Raw genomic sequence first — 23205 nt, forward strand, 5'->3', positions numbered from 1 at the left:
CAAGAGATCTTGAATAGATTTGGCAAGATGTGGCAACTAGTTGAAGAAGAGGAAAGAGATAAATATTATGCCAAGACTTTTACTCTGGACAAGTAGAATGGTGGTATTATCAGTAAAAATGGCTGTTTAGAAGGAGAGGCAAATTCAGCAAGAAAGCTGATGTGAAGAAGCACATGGATTAAAAATTAATTGGTTGAACTTTGTTTTAGAAAGGACATTAATAAGCAAGAACATCCAGTGTAGAGCAGCCAGAATGGTGAAAGGCTTTGAGTCCACGTCATGTGAGGATTCATTAAAGGAACCATGAGTGTGTATCCTGGAGAAGAGGGGGAAAGGGAAGAAGAGTGATGGAACATAATTGACCTCAAGTACTTGCAATGCTCTCATGTGAAAGAGGGATGAGAGTTATTCTTTCTGTCTTTAGGAACATTAATAGAGCAATTGCAAGGAGGCAAGTTTAAGGTTAATGTCAGGAAAATCTTCCTAACATCTAGAACTATCCACAAGTAGAATGGATTGTTCCAAGAGGCATGTGTCTTCCCCCTCAGTGGAGATTTCAAATAGGGAATGGATAACCATTTTTCATGTACTGTAGTGGGAATCCTTTTCCGAATATGGGTTGGACATGATGCCTGCTGAGATCCCTTCCAACTATAAACAATTCTATGAAGTGGAAATGTTTAGAGACCCAGAGAATAAATAATGGTGGTATGGTGGAATGACCACTAGATCTGACTTGATATTCTAGCTCTACTCCATATCTGTGTGAACTTGAGCAAGTCCTTTCCCCTCTCTGGGCCTCATTTTCCTCCTGGGAAAAATCAGCTAACAAGCATTTATTAATAAGCACTTCTGTGTGCCATATTGCTCTAAGTACTGGAGATACAAAGAAAGACCAAAGCACTCCTTGCTCTCAAGGAGCTCGTATTCTGATGGAGAGAACATGCATAGAACTATATACAGACAAAACAGATACAGTGTAAATGGAGAGTAATTTCAGAGAGAAAGACTAGGAAGGCAGGAAATTAAGACTGCCCACAAAAGGTTGGATTTGCACTGAGTATTGAAGAAATCTGGAGAATCAAGGAATCGGCAATGAGGAAGGACAGCATTTATTTCAGGCTTGAGGAGTAAAAAGGTCATGAGTAAAGAATAAGAAGGTTCTTGGTTTTTTTTTTTTAAGCTTTTGTTTAGTATTTTATTTTTCCCCAGTTACATATAAAAACAACTTTTAACATTCATTTTAAAAATTTTTAGTTCTAAATTCTCTCCCTTCCTCTTCTCCCCCCTCCCCCCATTTGAAAAGGTAAGCAATTCCATATAGGTTATACATGTGTAATGTTGACCATCAGTAGTCATGCAAAACATATGCATAATAGTCATGTTGTGGAAGAAAACACAGACAAGAAAAAAGAAACAGTAAACTTCGATCTGTATTCAGACACCAACGGTTCTTTCTCTGGGGATGGATAGCTTTTTTCATCATTAAGACTAAGAAGGTTCTTGTTACTGAATTGCAGAGTATGTGGAGGAGAATGAAGTGTATAAGAGGATTGGAAACTTGGGCAGGGGCCAGGTTATGAAGGGCTTTTAAAGTGAAAAGGATTTCATATTTGATCCCCGATGTAATAGGGAGACTTTAAATGTCTGAAGATTTTATGTTATAATCATTGTTATAATGGAACATTATAATGGAACTGGAATTTATTTAAGGGGGTAGGGCAGGGTGCAGTGGTTAGACCTCTTGTTAGGATCATCACTTTGGCATCTGATTAGAGGATGAATTGGTCTGGGAAGTAAGGAGACCATTTAGAAAGCTATTGTAGGTAGTGTAGGTGACTTAGAGGCAGTAGGAGGAGGGGTTAAGCCAGATGACCTTCCCCTCATAGATGCTTTCTCCTTCTCAAACTAAGATCAGATAGGAGCATCATTGATTGTAATGAGGAATAACATAAATAGAATTGGACAACAATTTGTTATTTTTTTAAAAGTACATTTCTTTTAATCTAACTTTTTAAAAAGAAGTTAGAATTTTTTTTATTTATGATGGGTCCTACTTGTTAATTTTTCAAATATATTCACAGCACATTCACATTAGATGTAAAAAATACAGGAAAAACAACGAGAATCTCAGAAGGGGATGGAATGGTCAGTATTTAAGGAGAGAAAGGGGTAGAGGGGAGCTTCCTGACTTAAGTGTAGAATTGATTACAGTAGAGCAGATGGAGTACTCCTTGCTAGAAAATGTAATGAATATATACTGTACTTTGAGGTTTTAATCCAGAAGTTTAAACTACTTTTTAGGAAGAAATACATCTTGCAACATATTGGAATATATGATCTTTTACAATTAATTACCAGTGAATTATTTTGAGATATACAATAAGTCTATAAATGCCATTAAAATGCAAATATGATTGATTGCTCCATCTCACAGGTTCTTGTCAGGAGTAATGGAAATGTCACTTTTTCCTTTTTGTGTAAATGTGAAGAACTGAAATGCAGAATTCTGATTATCCAAGTCCAGTTTACAAATCGGATCCATACAGTAAAAACTTTTCCAATAGGTTTCCCCCCATTGATTGTCTACTGATAGCAAATGAATTACGAGTAGCTGTGGTAGAGAAAGATGAGGTGGAGATTCTCCCCTGATAGGACATGTGCATTAAGAAATTGACATCCTGATGTTAAGATCTGAATTTTCTGTCAAGTTAAAATGTGCAGGATTTTGTCATCAGTTCGTTATTCATCAGCCAAACATTCAGGATGGCTTCATTTCTGTATTTTATATGTTGCATTTCTTTAGCATCTGACTTTTCAACCTGCGCAAAGCTAGAAAACGTAGATGGGATTCTATTAAATTTTGTCACATTTGTAACCTTTTGTAACCAAGCAACTTGCCAACATTTTTCCACCTCCAGAAATGATATTTCCGAATTAAGGGTACTCTATCTTAATTAGTCAGATGGTCTGTCATGCGTTGGTGCTTTGCTGCGTGTTCTTCCTTCATTTTCCCTGACCTTGTTCTGGTTTTCAGAACGTTTCTTCTTGGTGTTCTCCTTCTCCCCAAAGAGGGGATCTAGTGGCAGACCCCCCACCCCCACCCCCGTTCCCTCGGGAGAAGCGTTCTGCACGGAGCCCTCAGGCCGCCTCTGACGCCCCGCTGCTGTCGGGGGCCTCCGGACGTGTCCGCCTGCCAGGCCCCCAAGGTCACTCCTCTCAAGCTTTCTGGACGTCTTGGCGCAGGCCAAGGCGACTGGCGCGCTGGGGCAGCAAGCCCTTCCTCGGTGGAAAGGTGTCTGGGTAGCAGGGGTAGGGTGAGTCCTGGCCGGGCTGGGGGCAGGCGGGGAAGAGGGAGCGCGAGCCGGGCGGGCGAAGCGCGGAGGAGGGGGCCGGCGCGCTTGGGGAGGTCCGGGCTAGCGACGATTCTCCGGCTTCCACGAAGACTTCGTGTGCAAGGCTCAGGGAATCGGGGTGCGTCTTGCCTGCCCCGCCCCTCCCGCTTCCAGAAGCTTCAGCACTAGGGACCAGGATGCAGAGAACTGAGGAAAAGGGAGACCCCGGTCTGAGAAGCGGGTCCGACGGCCTAAAGGCATCTGCCGATCGGTTTGGCCTCCTGGAACTGGGGGTGGGGTGGGGTGGGATTGGGGGGTGGGGGGGTGGGCAAGGCGCCTCGCGCCGAGAATTCTGCGCCTGCGCAGTGGCATATGGCGGAAGCGCGTGCGCGGTGACGTGGGAGGGGGGTGGGGGTGCGCGCGCAGTCTCTTCAGCTGGCTGCAGACACACGGTGTGCGAGCGGAACGGAATAACCCGCCCCCACCGGGACGTGAAGGATTCGGGGTGAGGTCTGCCGCGCCCTGCACGGTAACTCTCGGGCTTGGGTGGAGGACGTTTGTGTGGTCCTGGCCCGATATGGGCTTTCGAGAGTTCGAAGCTTCTGGGTTTTTTGGAGTCTTCTGAAGCACTCGGCGGCGAGAGCTTCGCGCGCCCTACCCAGGCCGGGCCCGACGCGGGGGCAGCCCTGGGCGCGCGCGCTTCCAGGCCCCCGACCGAGACTGCGCATGACACCTCTTGCGCGCCCCCGTTCCCACTTCCGGACTGCTCTTCTGACGAACTGGAAAAATCGACGCCAAAGGAATCGGCCACGAGGCGGGCGGGGTGAGAAGCGCCCAAGGCGCGGCCCTGCCCTCGCGTGCGTGGGGTGCTGCGCGGCGTGGCACGGTTTGCGTGACGACACTCTCTAGGTTTTGAATCTGCTGCGATTGCGGGCAACGCTTTGAACCCTAAATGTTGTCGTCTCCACATCTGGCATCCAGAACGCGGAGAGGGGCCCTCGGTAATCCTGCTGTCTCGCCGAGGCGGAGGCCGGCTTTGACACCTGTGCACACGTCTCTTCTTGCGTGCGATACCCAAGCCGCCTTTGAGGAGCACTCGATGCCCGGAGAAGGAGCCGTCGGCTGCTAGCCGGTGAGGAATCTGGGTAAACAAAGGGGTGACGGCTCGTAGGTGCTGAGACAGGGCCGGGAAAGCAGGTGGAGAGGAGGTGCTGTTTTCTCTCTCCATCAGTGGGGGCAGCCTCTCGGGCTGCAGCGGCGTTTGGACTGGCCCAGAGGGCAGAGAGAGAGTTCACCTGCCCCCGCATCTGTTAGGTGAAGAGGTGGGGTGCGAATGAGACCTCCCAGCCCTTGTGCTCACCAAGTGGAGGAAGTGGAAGTGCTTGCTAGGGGCTGAGAGGTGGAAGAGTCGGGAGCCTTTTGCCGCTGGGGCCGCTCCTTGCAGTGCTTTAGGTGTAGTTCCCTCCAGCCTGCACTTGAGCTAGGTGGGATGGGGTGGAGGGAGCTGAGAGGAGAGGCGGCCGCCGAAGCGCCGGCCCTTTGGAGGGTGGAGTGTAGGGAAACGGCTCGTCAGGCCTGGTTTCCGTCGCCAGAGCCGACACGTGGATCCCGTAAGAACTTTCGAACCCACCCGAGCCGCATCCGCGCGTGCGGTGGCGGCCTTTGCCGCGGCGTGCCGCCGAGCCTGGCGGCTGGCCCTGCGGCTTTACTCCTGGCTCCTGGGCACGACGCCGCTTTCGGGCTGCGGGGAGAGTGGCGGGGGCGGGGCGGCGGCTCCTTGGGCTGGGGCGGGACCGGGAGGGCTTTGAAGCTTGCCGCGGTCTCCCCGGTAACCGAGCGCTGCTGCGCTCCCGGGAGCTCCCGGCAGGTTCCGGCGGGCTGCACGTGACCCTCGGGCGCCTTCCCCGGAAGAGCTTTTTCTGCTGCGTGCTTCACGTGGTGCCCAGCCAGGCAGACGTGGTCTGGGAGAATCGCTGCGGGAGCCGGCCTTCGGGGACGAGCAGGCCCCTTGCCGCGGGCGGCCGCCCTGCTCACGGTCCCTTTGGGAGGGATGGCACAGTACCTGGACGGCTGTCACGGCCGCGAGTTGTAGCCAGAGCCCGTGCGTGGCTTGAGCTGCTTTGCTAGTGGGTAAACACTTAGAATTTGTTGGAACCCTGAATTCCTGGGTGTCTCGACTTAACGATCGCGAAGGAGGGGCGGCATCGTGTAGGTCATCGTGAGTTTAGTACCCAGAAAAAACGATGCATGAAATTACCTTTTGTTGGGCCCTCATTTGGGTGGCTCCTAGGCCAGCAGCTTCTCTGCACAGGTTTGCTAGGAATAGGAATGAACTCTTCTAACCAAAAACGTATTTGCATTAGAATGGAGGTGCCCTGATTTTTGGAAGCAGAGGACAGTCCAATAAATGGCTGAGATCCTAAAAAGTTTCATTTACAAATTAATCTATCGTGTTGAAAACAGATTGGGAACATGCTATGTATGTGTTTTTAAAATTCCGTAGTTTGTCTCCTCTTTCCTCCCCTTCCAACCTACTGCTTCATAACTTCGTAACTCCAGCTGCTCCCCCTCCCCCCTTTAAACTTTTAGGGGTCTTGGGAGAGGGAACAACTGAATCAGCATAGTTTCAATGAATTTACTCTCACGTGACATCCTCGGAGCTTTAGAAGCTGGAGTGAGAAATTGTATTGGAGATTGTAGATAAGTGGAAAGGTTTTCAGAGAACACAGTAAGTAACATCTCATGGGTGTTATACAGGTATCGAGAAGCATTCATTCTGTAATATTCAAATCATAGCTTAAATTGCCCTTTCAAGTTGCATGTTTGATGAAAATATAGATCTCATTTAGCAATAATTTTGGATTTTTGAAAGTCTAAAAATGAGTTTTAGAAATACTTTGAATTTTGAATGTGAGTTTGATGGTTAGCTGTATATTTTAAAATATGAATAGGGCTTAGGGACTAGGAGCTGGATCTGTGACTTTCTTGGTAAACAAAGAATTCCTTGGTGAAAAAAACTCCTACTAATGAATATAGTGTTTTTAAATTTCCTTAAGTTGACTTGCTCAGCTTAAAACAGGCAGTTATGTGTTAAGAAGTAGAACCATAAAAGTCCAGTTGACTTGGGCGCCAACCTCCTAGGCCATGCTGTCTCTGTGGGTAAGACTTAGTCATTAAATTAGTTAACTCGGTTGTAATTTGAAAAGTTATTTTTCAGTCAAGGAATAATTAAGAGAAAGAACATGGACAAAAAGTAGATTTCAACTCCGTTTGAAATGATAACCTTTTGTTTATCGAAATTGCAACATTGCTTCAGTTCAAAATACTCCCTGAAAAGACTATCTTTTGTTGATTATGTAAGTATGATGACAACTGATAGGATGTATCATTTCAGAATGTCACTTTGATTTGCTTCTTCACATTTAATCATTCTTGTTACTAAAATAAGTCTTTGCATGTCTAATAGGGAAATGCTGACAATTCTGAAAACTTTGTATTGTATATTGTTTATACCTAAGCTCTTTGGCGCTCAGTGCCTGGCACATTGTATGTGCTTAAATGTCTATTGATTGACAACATGCAAGCCCTGACACCTAAATCATATTGCTTCAGTGTATAGTTTCTTTAATTTCATTTGTATAGGGAACCCCCACTCACCTTTGAGGAAACTCCCTCACCAATGCAGAGCAATAACTATGGCAGTTTATAGCCTGAGAATAACATGGGGGCGCTGAGAGTGACTTGTACTGAGTCATATACAGCCTGTACCTTATCAGAGGTGAGGTGTGGAAATGTATATAATGACTTTCAAGTTGTACATTTTGTCCATGCTGAGACATATGCCTGCTGAGATATTAGTACCCCACTTTTATAATATTGACTGCCCAGTCAGCCCCTGTGAATTTTCTGGATCCACAGGTCAAAGCTAAATAAACTCAGGATCTGCAACCTTCTTGCTGCTTGTGTGGCATAAATCCTTGGTTAAAGAACACCCACATATACATTTCAGAGTAGTTGCTTTTAGTTATATTATCAATGTCTCCTATCAGTTACAGTTATTTTTGAGTCTGGAAGTAGCTGTATAACCTGATTTTTTAAATGTCTTTCTAACTTTAAAAAAATCCAATAAAATTTGTTTTAAAATGCCAGGTGGACTTAGATTCGTTAATTTCTCATAGAATAACATACAAGATTTTCTCCTAAGGGGAGAACTATCCTAACATATTGCCTTTTTCTTAAAAACATTGGTCTGTAAGGAGAAGTTATTTTGATTAGGAAATACTGTAGCATTTTGATATTTTGAAATTTTTTCATGATAATGAGGGAAGGTAATTGAATGAAAAATAGGTGTGGCATTAGAGTATTTGGGTATGAATCCTACTTCTGATGCTTAATACTTGTGTAATCTTGAGTGTGTTACCTAAATTTCTTATGCCTCAGTTTCCCCCACTGTAAAATGAAGGGATTGGATTTAGATGGCCTTTCATGTTCCTTTTAGCTCTAGGTTTATGATCTCGTGAACCTGCCATTTTAATTCTTCACATATTTTTGTGGGTACAAAAAGTTAATGAAAAGAGAGTAAATATCCTAAAGTGAAAGAAATTTTTAAAAGGTAGTGAAGAAGTAATTTCAGAATTATGACATGTGTCCTATTTTGTGTGTAATTTTGCATAGAATTTTTGCTGTTGATACATGAGTATGTTGTCAACTAGATGATTCTACGTTTTTTCTGTTAAAATTTAAGTGACAAATTTTAATTCTCTAGAGAAAAAGAATTGATAGCATATTGAGACAGTATTTAAAGTGAAGTATAAAGTCAAAATATATGTACTATATGGTTGATTTTTTTTTTTAATGTAGATATTTGTACATTGAATCATTCATTATCCCTAAAATTAGAGATGTTACACTTTCAGCCCCTTCAAAACTTCTGGCCAGAATCAGATTAAATGTAATTGGGAAATTAAATTTTAGCAAAATTAAAAAAAATACAAAGCAATATAGGTAATGTTAATTTGTGGTTTTCTGCATCCACTGACAGCCTGCAGGGATCTATTTCTATTTAAGTTTGACATCTCTTTCTTGGCTTATGACTTCATAAACAGTTTTTTTCTAATTGGTTTTAAATTGATATTGACTCTTGTTGCTTTATGTTGTAAATTTCTTCCCCCCCCCCCCTTTTCTTTTCACAGTAATGATCTATAAACAGATGTTATAGGAGATCTTTTCTTCATTCATCTTGAACCTCTCCTGAATGCCAGTACATATCACCAACTTGCCTATTAGATGTTTCCATCTAAATGGCCCTTAGGCACATCCAGCTCAGCCTGTTCAAAGTATTCTTTCCTTCCCAGAACCTCCTTTCTTCGTAAAGTCCCTGTTTCTGTCAGGGGTATTCTTCAAGTTACCCAAGTTTGCAGACATAGTTAGATTCAGCCTCAGTTCTCTCAATATATCCGATCCAAGTCTTGGCAACTGCTTTCTTGTTTTTACTCATGGCCTAACATCCTTGTTTAGGCCTTACTTCACTATTGGACTATTATGGTGTGCCCCAAGTTTGTCCCTCTGTCAGTCTGTTCTCTTCACAGCTGCCAAAGGGACATTCCTAAAACAGGTCTGATTATAGTTAACTGTTTGCTCAAAAAACTCCAGGGGTCTTTCTTAGATATGTATGAACTCGTCTATTGAGTATTAAAATTCCTTCACAGACTGCAATTTAAGGGGGACAGGCAGATAAAATATCTATAGGGGAGAGATAGAGTGTCTTGTTTGTGGAGCAAGGAGATGAGTGTCACTGAATTGAAGAATACTTCTTGGGGAGTAAGGTGTAAGAAGACTGGAAAGGTGGCTTATTGAGTTAAGGGGATGACATGGTGTAGGACCTGGCCTTTAGGAAAATCATTTTGGTGACTGAAGGGAGGATGGATTGGAGCAGGAAGAAACTTGAGGCAAGAATACCCCTCAGTGGGCTAGTTTAATCATACCCGATGAGGTGTTAAGAACCTGCACTAGAGTGGTGACAACATCAGAGGAGACAGGGGTATGTTTTAGGGATGATGCAAAGGTGGATTAGGCTTTGGCAACAGCTTGGATATGGAAGATGAGAGACAGTGAGGAGTCAAGGATGACTCCTAGATTGTGAGCCCGAGGAACTGGGTAGATTTGTACTGTACTGCAGTAATAGGGAAAATATGAAGGAGGAGGCTTTAGAGGGAAAGATAGTTCAATTTTGGACATGTTGAGTTTAAGATGTCTATTGAATATCCTTTTCAGGATATCTGAAAGGCAGTTGGAGATGCAAGATTGGATGTCAAAAGAGTTCAGGGCAGGATAGGTATATTTGAGAATCATTGAGTACAGAGATAGTAATTAAATCTTTGGGAGCTGATGAAATCATCCCAGTGAAGTAATATATTGAGAGAAGAGGCTCCAGGATAGAACTTTGAGACACCTGCTGTTAGAGTAAATGATCTAGATGAGAATCCATGAAGAGATTAAGTGGTCACATTGGTAGGAAGAGAATCAGCAGACAAAACTATTCTAAGTTACCTATGATCACTAACTTGACAAATTCAGTGGTCTTTTCTCAGTTCTCATTCTCCTTGATTCTCTGAAGCCTTTGGTGGAATAAAGCTAGAAGCTGTATTGTATGTAAAACATCTGTTTTAGCTAGTGTTAAAGAAGTTTAGCCAGAAAGGATAGAAGAGATATAGGAAGATAGTTATAGGGGATACATAGCAGGATCAAGTGAGATTTTTTTTTTAGGATGGATGAAACATGGGCATGTTTGTAGGAAGTAGGGAATGAGGCAGTAGAGAATAAGTGATAGAAGGAGAATGACGGGCAAATATAAAAGACATAAAAATGAATGTTAACTTATTTTAAAAACACAAGAAAAAGGATTGTATATGACTCCATGAACTTGTATTGCGTACAACTTTATTTTTATAGATCTACAAGAGCTAGATATTTAAAGGAACTCCATGGTGGATCTTTTTGTAAAGTGGAATGCATGTTTTGTAAAAACCCCAACAAAAATATTGTAATAATTTAGTGAGTTTGGATCTTTAAATATGGGTTTTCCTAAAATAGGGCCAAATATTTTTTTATTTGTAGAGATAAGACTTAATAGTGAATTACAGAATGATTGAATGGGAGAAATTGTTTGAAATAGATTAGAATTAACTTTTAAAGGAGAAATTGTTAGGGAAAATTACTTAGAAGTGAAGGAAGGGGGCATAACTTCATATTTCTTTTTCAGGGCTTGGTCATTATATTACATAGTAGTTAGTTTTTGTTTTTATTCTTCTCTTTCTATCTTTGAAATTAGGTGTATATTGTTTTCCTGGTTCTTTGTTTCACTCTACTTTAGTTAATAAAAGTCATCTCATATTTCTCTAATTTCTTGTCATTTTTGATGACCCAACAATATTTGAGTAATCCATGTATCACAATTTGTTCAGCCGTTCCTCTACTTTGTTGCCAACCTTTGGCTACCATGGAAAGTGCTGTTGTGAATGTTTTACCTTTCTGTCTTTGACCCCTTTAGGGGTACACACACCTAGCAATGGGGTTTCTAGGCCAAAGGGTAAAGGGTATGGACATTTTAGTTACAGAATGGTGGCTGTTCTATAGTTTTGTAGCAGTGGAGTGGTATAGTGAAACAGTTAAAGTATATTTATTAGAGTATGTTATCCTTGTCATTATTTAAATTCGTTTTTCATATCCTTATTTTAAAAGTAAGCTGTTACGATCTGTATAATTTTTTTTTTTAAAGAGGCTTCAGTCATTTATTTTGCTTGTTTTCAGGATGGTGAAAACACAGAACGGGCTGTTTCAATTGTGTGTTGTCTGCAGTTAGTTCAAGAGAGAATTTACTACTACAGTTATTATGGAGCAACAGCAGGTTGCATTGGGTAATCAAGATGGTGGGACTGTGTCAGGAGGAACACCAGCCTTTTTTGTCATCTTGAAACAGCAACAAGGAAATAGTAAAACTGATCAAGGCATTTTAGTAGCAAACCGGGATGCCTGTGCTTTAGCCAACAGTGTGTCATCTCCAGTAAAAACTAAAGTCAAGACATGCCTTCCAGCTGATTGTACCTCAGGGGGCATCACTGTCACCCTGGATAACAATAGCATGTGGAATGAGTTCTATCATCGAAGCACAGAAATGATTCTGACTAAGCAGGGAAGACGCATGTTTCCTTACTGTCGTTACTGGATAACTGGCTTGAATTCAAACTTAAAGTATATCCTTGTAATGGACATCTCTCCGGTGGATAACCACCGCTATAAATGGAATGGCCGTTGGTGGGAGCCCAGTGGCAAGGCAGAGCCTCATGTCCTGGGGAGGGTGTTCATTCATCCAGAATCTCCTTCTACAGGACATTACTGGATGCATCAACCAGTGTCTTTCTATAAACTGAAACTTACCAACAATACATTGGATCAGGAAGGACACATTATCTTACACTCTATGCATCGTTATCTGCCACGGCTTCACCTGGTACCTGCAGAAAAAGCTGCAGAAATTATACAGCTAAATGGCCCGGATGTCCATACCTTCACTTTCCCACAGACTGAGTTTTTTGCAGTGACAGCTTATCAGAACATTCAAATTACCCAGTTAAAAATAGATTACAACCCATTTGCCAAAGGGTTTCGGGATGATGGGTTGAACAGTAAACCTCAACGAGATGTGAGACAGAAGAACAGCTCAGACCAGGAAGGGAGTAGTGTTCCTAGTTCTCCTGGTTATCGGGGCCATCTTACTGAAAGTGATGGATCAGAGATACAACAGAATGTCCCAGATACTGAATTGAGTGGCCATGAACCATCAGAGGTGGACTTGGAGAAAGCATCCTTTAATGCAGAACGAGATTTTCTTGGTTTTTTAGATTCTGGTTTGACTCCTGATGGGATTCCACAACTAAAGCAGGAAGCTTCTGAAAGGTATGACAAGTTATTTTTGTTTTAATAGAGTGATTAGGGCTAGAGAACTGAGGAGATTATGTTATAGTGGCATTATGGAATGACAGTTATGGACACTTGTTAAATGCTATGTCATACTTGAACTATATAGTAGTAGTTAACTAATGATCATTTTTCATATCTTTCATGCAGTGTACTTTTTTCCTTATGAAGGTCATGTGAATTTAAACATTTCCCTTTCACTATCCCCCATCATTTTTTGGGGAAACTGATGGGTGTCATCAGTGTAAGGAGCTCCCCATGAGGAATTCCTGTCAATGAAGATGGGTAGTTGTCTGGGCTTTTTTTATGACAGAAATGTCCAACTGGTGGCAGCAAGTCTTGACATAACGGATCAACCAGATTAAAATGATGCATTAAACCACATAAATAAAAATACAGCAACATAGATTAAAAAAAACAACAAATTAAAAAAATGAAAAAAGATAATGAAGTTTCCTTTTCTTTTTTTTTTGATAATGAAGTTTTCTGAGTCAGCATAGAGTTCTTTTTCTATTTGAGTCTTCAACACTGCTCTGAGAAGTTAAGTGATTTGCCCAGGGTCACTGAGCTACTTGAATGTGTTAGAGGTAGACCGGGTTTAAAACCAGATCTTGCAAATTGCATAAATATTTTTCTCAAGACTTAGTAACTAAAACATGTCTTATTGAAAGTGTCACTGATACTTTGTGTTCAGTATGTTTTGGGTAGATAGCTTCAGTGGAGGCTGAAGGGAGGTTCTGAGTTTAATCACTAAAGAACCAGTGTTAAAAATGTTAACTAACCAGTGTACAGTCAGGCCTGACAGAGCTTGGCAGTGTGCTCTTGGTGACCACTTTCCAGTTTTAAAAATGGAAATTTGTTGCTTGTTTTCTTTACCTTCAGATGACATTGAGAAATGTGTGCTCAGATACTTAAAACTCTGTAGAAGTTTTTAAATCAATATAATGGGGGGATGATATGATTGTTTTGGGGTTCTTGCATTAGTTTTCCAGATTTTTTTTTTTTTTGGAGAGAGTTGAGATTAAGGGACTTGCCAAAAGTCACACAGTTAGTAAGAGCGCAGATTTTTAATGAACTGAGAGATATCTGAACCCTATTTCCATCTTGAAGGTTTTACAGATCATTCAAGACTTCCTTGATCACATAACCAAGGATGGATAACATATTGAATGGAACATGAAACCAGAAGCCAGTTACTGATTATATAATTTGTGAATTATCTGTACCCTAAAATGCTTAAATCTCCCTCTTCTTAACTTTTCATCTTTAGTACCTCCACCAGAGACTCAGAGAAAGGAGGATAGGTAACACTGAAATAAATTATGGGTGTTTTTTTCCCCTTTTCTTTTTATACCTTTTTTTGACCTGTTAATTGTGGTTAAATGATTTGTTAAGGAGCAGCATGGAACTGGTAGTGAAAATGAGACTTTTGGATTATCCAGATATCTTATATTTACTCAGCCAGTTCCTCATCTTCATCAGCATTTGGTAGAATAAATAACAGTAGATTATTAACTCCTTCATTTGCTTGTATCTTTTACCATAGTGTGTGTTTATGTTTCCACATCTGTTTCTCAAGTGTGGCTAGGAAACGTTGAGGTCAGGGTCATATGTTGAGACCTGGAGTGCTTGAGACCCCAAAATACCAACACTCTGAGTCCTGCCCGAATGAATTCAACCCAATCCTTCTTTTAACCAAAGCAAAAAACAAGGTTTATTAAAGATCTGCCATATTAGGTTGACTCTTAAGGAGCCTAAGTATTTGTGATGTTTTTATTGACAAGCCAGCCGACTGAATCTCAACCAGAGAGAATCTGAGCTGGATTGAATCTGAGCACCTTCATAGAGACAAGAAGGATCTTATGTACAGACTGTGGGAGGGAGCTGGGGGTGTTCTAGTAGTTTGGGGTTTTCTTTCCATTTCACTCTAAAGAGATTTTAGGATTTAGATGTGAAAGGCATCTTGGGAATCATTGGATCCAACTCCTTGCTTTGCAGATGGGAAAACTAAACCTCTGCAATTTTCCCAGGCAGTAAACAACTAGAATTTGAACCAGTGACCTCTTAACTCCAAATCCAATGCACCTTCCACTTTATCACTCATAGATTTTTAGCATCTTCAGTTTATTTTTTATGGGTTTCTTCAAATTTGCATAGGGTTCTACTTCCTTGAAAAAAAATCTTATTTCAGAGTTTTATTTATAATTTTTGTTTTACATGAACCATTTTTTAAATTAATTTTTTTCTTCCATTAACCAAAATCTTCCTCCCCCCATTCTAAAAGAAAGAAAAACAGAATCCTTGCAACAAATATGTGTAATTAAGCCCTTGGCTTTGTCTAGTAAGTATATCTCAGTCTGTACTCTTGAGTACGTAATCTTTCTGTCAGGAGGTAGGTAGTACCCTTTACTATGGGTCATCTGAAATGATATTTGGTTATTGAGTTGATCATAGTTTTCCAGTTTCTTTTTACAATATTGTTGTTATTGTATAGTCCTCCTTGTTCTCCTGACTTCATTTTTCATTTCATGAGTCTCCAAAATTGGCCCTTTAATCAGAGGTGTTAGACTTGCAGACTGAAATCAGCCCAAAAAACTCCTGAGTGCTGCATGAACCAGATTAGAATGTAATTGGGAAGTGTTTAACAAAATAAATAAAAGTACAGTACTATGTAAATAATATTAATTTGTGGTTTTCTAAGTCAACCTAAGCCCTCAGGGATCTGTATTTGTTTGAGTTTGATACCACTGCCCTTCATCATTTCCTACATCAGCCATTTATTTCTTTTTCTGTTTTCTAACTCCTCATCCCAACATTCTATTGCTCCTTTCCTTACACTGAATAAAACTGTAAGAAATCCAAGGGACACAGCTATTGTCTGATAATAGTATATTCGCAGTTCTGCGCTTGTATTCCTCTTTCGGCACCTGGGTCCAAGATTGGTCATGGTGTATTAAATAGCATTTTTAAATTTTGCTTCCACTTAGTGTTTTCTTTTTATTTGTGTTGTTCATCACAGTATATATTGATTTCTTCATTCTGCTTACTTCACTCTGTATTCAGTCATATTTTTCAAAATTCCTTATATTCATAATTTTACGACATAATCACATTCTATTATATTTACATACCAAAATTTAACTGTTTTCTAATTAATTTTTTTTGTTAATTAGTTTTTGTTATCACAGAAATGTTTCTATAAATGTTTTGATGTTCACAGGGCATTTCTGTATCATACTTTGATTAACTCCCAGATTTCATGTAAGCGGCAATGTCACTGCCCCTTTTTTCTCTTTTGACTCTACTGGTAGGAAGTACACTTTGTGTACATACATACATACATACATACTCTGAAGGTCATTAATCATGGACTCGAGTTGGAAGAGATTTCAGCCACCCATACCTAAAAAGTAAATCTTCGTTACAACTTCCTTTATACTTTACCATTTAGCCATTTTTTTAAGTCCTCCATTGATAAGTGATAACTCTTTGGAGGTGGTAACCTTTTCTACTTGAATAGATTAAATTTTTAGGAAATTCTATACAGTAGTAATTTAGTGGAAGGAGCACTAGATTTAAAATCGGAGACCTAGATTTATGTATTAACTGTGTAACCTTGCCAAGTCAATCTCTCTGGGCTTTAGTTTTCTCATTGGTCACTTCTAAACACAAAAGCTGATCTCTCACTTGGACCTCATGCAGTGCTGTGAGGTATGTACTTACTAGGACTATCACCATTTTTCAGATGCCAAAACAGATATACATAGAGGTTAAGAGTTAGTCAGTGAAATAACCATTTATTAAGTGCCTACTGTGTAAGAACTGGGGACTTTAGTAACTGTGTGATCATGGGTGTCAGAGGTAAAATTTGAACCATTTTTTTTTTTTGACTGAAAAGACCATCACACTTTCCACTGTCACGTTGCAATAAGATTCAATTCAGCAAGAGCTTACTAATTATGTGTGGGGCACTATACTCGGTGCTGGAGATCCAAAGACAAAAAATGATAGCTCCTTACCTCAAGGACCTTACATTTATTGGAACACAGACTATTACGTTTGTATTCTTTTTTCCTGTAGGAGGTGGCACTTCAGTTGTGCTTTGAAGGAAGCTAAGTGTTTATGAGGCAGAGGTGAGGAGGGAAAGTATTCTAGTTATATACTGACCGAGAAAATCATTAGAATTAGATGGGTTTATGAAATTCTAGCTTCCCCCAAAAGTCAGCTCAGGTCTCATCTGTTAAGTGAAGTGTTTCCTTATTTCTTCTCTTCCTCATCTCCTTTCAGTTGCTACTGTTTTCCCTTCTTTAAAATGTCTTTGTACATGTTGTATCCTAGTGGAATGAAAACTTCTTGAGGGCAGGGACTATTTTTTTTATAGTATCCTCAGGATATAGATAATAAAGTGTCCCTTCCCTCCCTCACTCCTCCCTCTTTCTTCCTCTTTTTTTCCTCCCTCCTACTTCCCTCTCTGCCCACATAGGGTGTAGTACCCTTACCTGGTTGTGCTCTGCCCAAAGAAATGTAAATTTTGATTATTGAAACCTCTGAGATGTGAAGTTTGAAAGATTTGGGTTGTCTACCTGATTGTCTCTGAGTAAATGTAAATAGCTATTGTTTCTGGCCAGAAACCCTGAGGGTGTTCCCCTCCCAAATTGCTTTTTTTTTGACTTTGGTTAAAGATGCCATTATCTGTTTTCTCCCTTCTTACTTACCTTTAATCACTGAATGGGCGTTGCCTCAGTCTGACTGAGATATGTTAAAGACCTTAGCTCAGACCAGTCCACAGCACCATAGAATTTCCTTTACATACAAAGGATGTTTTCCTCTATGTTTTTCTGTGGGCTGGAAATCCTTTGGCCTGCTATAAGTGGCCCAAACCGCAAAGTGTTGTGCAGGCCTGCCTTAGCTTAAAAAGGCCAAGATCAAGGTCTCCCACTGCATCCAAGGCCATCTCTAGTTGTCCTGATCTTGCCACTGGACCCAGATGGCTCTTGGGGAGGTGAGGCTGTGACTTTGCACAGCCTTCCTCTTTTAAATCCAGTTTATTTGCACGTTATGTATCACCTCCCTGATGCCATGGTTTTCTTCCAGAAAGGACAACCTCTGTGAGTAGTACAACCTCTGTGAGGAGTGGTAGTGATGACAGGGGTAGAGGTAGGAGCTACCCTACTGGGGATGCAGTTAGAACTGGCAAGTTGGGCAACACACCTCTTCTCTTTTCTTTTCCCTTGAAATATAAATTTTGATTGCTGAAACCTTGCAAAATATCTTGGAATCTGTGGGCAAGATTTTTTTCTTAAGAACTGTGCCTTAAACATACATCACTTTGCCTCTCTTTGATTGTTCTACTGTAGGTCCCAGGCCAAGCCCTTCTTGGTCATTATTTGGGCCCTGACTGGTTCAGAGTTGAATGTAAATAGCAATTCTTTCCCTTTGGGCCAGAAACCTTGAGGGTCTTCCCCTCCCTGATTGATTTTTTTTTTTTGACTAGGTAAAAGAGGCCATTCTCTGCCTGCTTTAATCCTCTGCCTCCTTCCTAACTTTTAATCACTTTGATAAGTTTAGTTCTTCACTGGTTGTGTGGTATGCTCTAGAGGATTTTTGTTCCTTTAAAAATTTATTTAGACTTAAATATAAAAAGCAAGAAGGCATATTGGAAAGGAGTATAGAAAGCGAAACAAAAAAAAAAAAACCTGTTAATAGTTAGGTGTCTATTTATAGCCTCCTGATATTTAGATCTAAATAGCACCATTACCCATGTTGTCCTTTTCTTCCTGATCTTTTTTGAAACACCTTAACTATGTGTATAACATGAACTTGTTGTTTTTAACTATGTGATTGTAATCATTATGTACATTTATTATTTTGGTAATGTTCTTTTTACTCTGTCACTTCATATAACTTCCCATATTTTTTTTTGAATTCTTGTGTATTGTTTATTGAAGTACTTCAGTGTTTGATTGTCTTGCATTCATATGCCATACATAAATAATAATTTGTTTAGAATTTTCCCAATTAATGATGAGCCGCCTCATTTGTTTCCAGGTTTTTACTCTTAAAATAGATTTTTTTTTCTCCTTTTCCATGTTGTCTTTGATGCATAGTCCCAGCAGTTGGACCAGTATGTCAAAAAATGTGTACAGTTTCTGTAACTTAATTGTATTGTTGCATATTGCTTTACACTTGGTCCAACTGTTACAACTGGTAAGTAACATAAGAGCCCTCCTGTTTAAAAAACCCAGTGTTGATTTTTGTCATCTTAAATTATCTCTTCCAATTTAATGAGTGTTAGGTGGACTCTTGAGTTTTTTTATTTGTCTAATTATTGGAGATTTTGAACATTTTTTTCATGTGGTTGCTAATCAGTTTCCTTTTTTGATAACTACCTGTTCATGTATTTACCACTTATATATTAGAAGATGACACAAATTTACCAGTCTCTTCTACATTTTGAATGATCTATAAGTGTTTGCTACAATTCTTTTTCCAGTTTTTCCAGTTTTTTTCTTTCTTAATCTGTTTACATTGATTTATCTTGTGGAAAATATTTTTATGGAATCAATTAACCTTTTTTTCTTTTATAATTTCCTCTAATTTACATTTTAAGATTTTATATCTTTCCCACAGTTGTGAAGGCTACAACAGTCACTTACCCTATTCTTGAATTTCTTCACATGAGCATATCAGGATAATATGTTCTGTAACTTTTCCTTTTCAGAACTGGGACTATTTTATTTTTTGTCTTTATATCCACAGTGGTTTGTACGGAGTGCTCAGTAAATGATTTCTGAGTTCAATCTTTTTAATCCTCAATGCCACTCACCCTTTAAAAATCTGTTAATTTTTAGTAAGCTATATGTTTCAAATAGCTATATTCTAATCATGAGTTCCATCCTGTCAAGTGTCAGTGATAAATATAAGATTGATTTTATCTCTTTGAATCAGGATGTCTAATTTACTTATGTTTTTTTACCTGTACTTTTAATTTTGTTTATAGGAGATTGATAGTTTTTATGGCTAGCTTCCTTCCTGGATTTAATTTTCTGTGGATTTCTCTTCAGTTGTTAAAATTACTTTCTCTATTGTCTATCTTAGGATACAGGACCATCTAACCCAGTCACCTCATTTTATAGATGAGAAAACTGAGATTCAGATAGGTTGAATAACTTGTCCAAAGGGATACAAACCAAGGTTCTTTGACTCTAAACATAGCATTTCTTTCTATTCTGTCCTGCTCGTGTGTGTGTATAAAATCACTCCCCCCGCCCCATATCTGCCTATGTACAGTTTTGTCCTTCCCAGCCCTTTTGATCAGATTTTTATGACACCAAGCAAATATATAGAAATCACTATGTTTATATAATCCCAAAAGACTCTATGTGTTTGGTTTATATTGCTATCGATCACCTGTTATAAACAAAATTAGCTTTCATGGTCAAATCAGGATAATATTTTCTTTGTAATAATTCTGAAAAAAGAAAAGGATCAGAATTTTGGAACATCACCGTCCCTTCATTAAAAGTGTATTTTCTGTGCAAACATAATGTTTTATATGTCCAACTAGAATGTAAAAATTCAGGGCTTGGTGAAAATTGAACAGAATTGAAATCCCACCCCACCGTATTAGAAGTTAGATCAAGCCATTTGGAGATGAAACCATGAATATGAATTCTGAATTTTAAGAAGTAGGATACCACTAAAACATCCTAACAAAATGGAAATTATTAGGTAGAAAAGATCATATATTTTGAGCTGGAATAGATGTCTATATAAGTAAGGGTCACCTAATATTAACTGGATGAGCAAACTGAGGTCTGTCCAGAGAGGTAAAATCTTAGAATAATAGATTTAGAGCAGAAAGGGACCTTTGGCTCCATTTAGTGACTTGCTCAGGGTCACACAGGCAGCAAATTTAGATCCTCTGACTCCACATCCAGTGTTCTTTCCATCAAGAAATAAGCAAATTGCCATGTCCTTGAAGCAGGAACCGAGGGGGTGGTGAAGATACATTTGTCTTTGAAAAATGTTAGGCAAGAACTGTGCTTTGCATTTTGCACCCTTTTATCTTTTGTGCTAGTGACTTTCTATAATCCATTTATCTCTTACCCTTCTTTCTTTTTTCTTTTCATCCTACCCACCATCACTATCAATGTCATTCAGGTTTCCACCTTTTTTGCTTCTGTGACAGACATGGTTTGTGAACTTGTAGCCCTAGAAATGCATTATGTAGGGGGTAGATTTAGGATTTAATTCAGGTTTGTTTTTTTCAACATGTGTTAGTTTCACCTTGACGGTAAATTGAAGAGGATTTATGTCAGTTAAGCAAAAATGCACTTTTTTTTGTTGTTGGGAAGTTTTATTGTTGCCCTTTGATTTGCCATTACAGCCTATTTCCACAATAAGTAAAACCAACCAACTTAGTGAGTCTGGCACCTTCTGCAGCATTCTGCATTGATACTTCTGTATGGAGAGATGGGAAATGTTTCATCAAATACTTTTTTACAAATTAGTCTTTACAATTAATTAAAATTAAGCTGCCTTTTAGCATTATTTTCATTTATGTTCATGTAGTCTTTGTGTACACAGTTCTAGTTCTTTCAGCTCCCTCTAAACTATACCTGTGTAGCAGAGCTACATTTGTTTTTCTGAGATTTACTTGTTCTTATGTGAGTAATCAGAGAAATTTTGAATGCTAGAACTTCATTATATTAGTAATAGGAGTAAATTTAATGGGGGAAAAACACTTAATTACACTTCAAATTTGCTGAACTGATGCCAACTTAACTGCCTTTAAGTTGGGGGCACTAACTATAAACTGTTGAAGATTTTAAGACATTCTCTACCTCCACTACGCTCTTCTCTTACAGAAAATTTAAGAAACTAATCTCAAGTGGGAAACACTTGTGGCTATCACTATGCTCTGATTCTGCCTCCATTGACTTTTACCTAGACTTTTCTCTCCAAATTCTGACTCAAAATTCCCCTTTCATATGCTTCCCCATTGGTTCTATTACAGGTCTGTTTCCCAGAGATAGGAAAAACATACTAAGTTTTAGGCCTTTTTTTCTTTTTCTTTTCCCTTTTTCCCTTTCCTTTTCATTTGGAAATGTAGGATGGTACTTGCTTTTAAAAGATTGTAGCATTTGATAACCCTTCAGTATAGTTAATTTAAATACTATATATATAATATAAATATATATTTATATATATATTTTGTTGATCTGAATATAGCCCATATCCCCAAAGTAAGATCTTTGGCAAGGAACAATAAAGAAATACAGTGAAAAAAATCAGCTTATCTCACTTCATCTCTTTCCTCAACGAACAGTTTGTGTCCTTGGTCTTCCTTCTTGAGCAAATACAGATGCTTCTTTTTCCCAATAGTCATTAATGGTTTAATGTCATCAAGGGACAGAAGTGGAATACCTTAGGGATATTGTCTTGACTATATCCATTTCATTTTTTAAAAATCAATACTAGAATGATAAAGGTATATGGTGCAATAGACTCTGGATTTGGTGTTAACGTGGGTTCACATCTCAGTTTTGTCCCTTATTTATTATCTTTGTGACTTTGAGCAGATCACTTAACTACTCTGTGCTTTAGTTTCTACACTTCATAAAATGTAGGATTGGACTATGTGACCACTATAGGGTTTTTCACCTCTAAATCTGTGATTTTGTACTATGCTTATCAAGTTTGCAAGTATCAAAAGTATAAATGACTAACATGGTGACAGATATCGTGAAGATATAAAAATACCTTGATTGCCTAAAACAAGGGAGTCTTAACCAATGGTCCATGAACTTAAATTTATTTTTTAATAACTGTAGTTAGTTACAGTTGATTTTTTTGTAATTCTCTGTATTTTATCTTACATATTTTAAAAACATTAATTCTTAGAAGGGAGCCATAGGCTTCTCATCAGATTGCCAAAGGAGTCCATGATGCAATATATGGTCTAGAATATTGAGCCAAATCTTGACTTGTTCAGCTTTGTCTCAGAGGGAAAAACTAAGAACAGGCAGAATTGGTGAAGAAATACATTTAGATTTGATATAGGGAAAACAGTGCTTTAGGAGAAAGCAAGTTCTGGCTTGTTTGAGATCTTCAAGCAAGTACTGGATGCCCAAATGTCAGATATATTGTAGAAGGAAATTTTAAATCATTCATGTGTTGTACTAGGTGATCTTTAGAAGGTCCTTTCCTACTGTGGCATTCTGTGAATCTCTGAAATAAAACCCAACACCTGACCCAGGGCAGGTTTTGCCATCCATTTTCTTAATTCTTGATCTTTCCGGTTATTAGAATTGTTAAGTATAGTTTTGTTTAAACTTGGTATAATCCATGTGTCTGTAAAACAGGGTTTTTAGGTTCATACTTAGATTCATAGTTTGTTTTTGTATTCTGTATTTGAAAAATATTTTTAATGAAAGGGGGCAGTGCTAAGTTGGAAAGAAAGTGAGAGTCTATTCCCCAGAGAGAGACATTACAAAGAATTCTTCTTTCATATAAGTACATTTTAACAGATTTTTAGGAAATTACAAAATAAATTCCTTGTTTGGGTCAGGAGCATATAATGGAAACTGTTAATAAAGCTACTCTTAAAGTTCTTTTTTCCCTTCTCCCAGCTTTAACAGAAGCCCACTTTTAACTGGCCTTTGTTGGCTTTCTGTCACTGAAATGAATTTTTGAGAAAGGTGCAGCTAAGAAACAACTCAGTGCTAGGTTCTGGTTTTGAAATGTGTTATTCTAAGACCAGCTTGGTGAGTTAGGCAGTTGCTTGGTTGTTCCTGATTAGAAAAATCTAATTTCAGCTGTGCTATTTTAGTGTGAAGCCTCAGATATTTTATATAAACTTTAAGAGGAGGTAGAACGACATCTGGCATGC

General features: G+C 39.2%; 1 protein-coding gene across 20 annotated transcripts in view; it reads left to right on the top strand.

Moving 5' to 3' along the window:
* MGA (MAX dimerization protein MGA) overlaps positions 1-23205 on the top strand; it is a 236355-nt gene that overhangs the window by 118036 nt on the left and 95114 nt on the right. For 13 of the 20 annotated variants that reach the window (XR_011970197.1, XR_011970201.1, XR_011970200.1 and 10 more), the window contains exons 1-2: positions 4338-4467; positions 11145-12290. Coding sequence is in view for 14 of the 20 variants with exons in the window: in XM_072623196.1 (XP_072479297.1) it covers positions 11227-12290 (1064 nt within the window). In the remaining 6 variants the exon portion in view is untranslated. Of the gene's footprint in view, positions 1-4330; positions 4468-5254; positions 5462-11144; positions 12291-23205 lie in introns of those variants that run through there. The other 7 variants (XM_072623199.1, XM_072623198.1, XM_072623200.1 and 4 more) reach the window with 3 other exon arrangements.

This window comes from Notamacropus eugenii, chromosome 7, assembly GCF_028372415.1.
Source record: "Notamacropus eugenii isolate mMacEug1 chromosome 7, mMacEug1.pri_v2, whole genome shotgun sequence".
NCBI classification, from domain to species: domain Eukaryota; kingdom Metazoa; phylum Chordata; class Mammalia; order Diprotodontia; family Macropodidae; genus Notamacropus; species Notamacropus eugenii.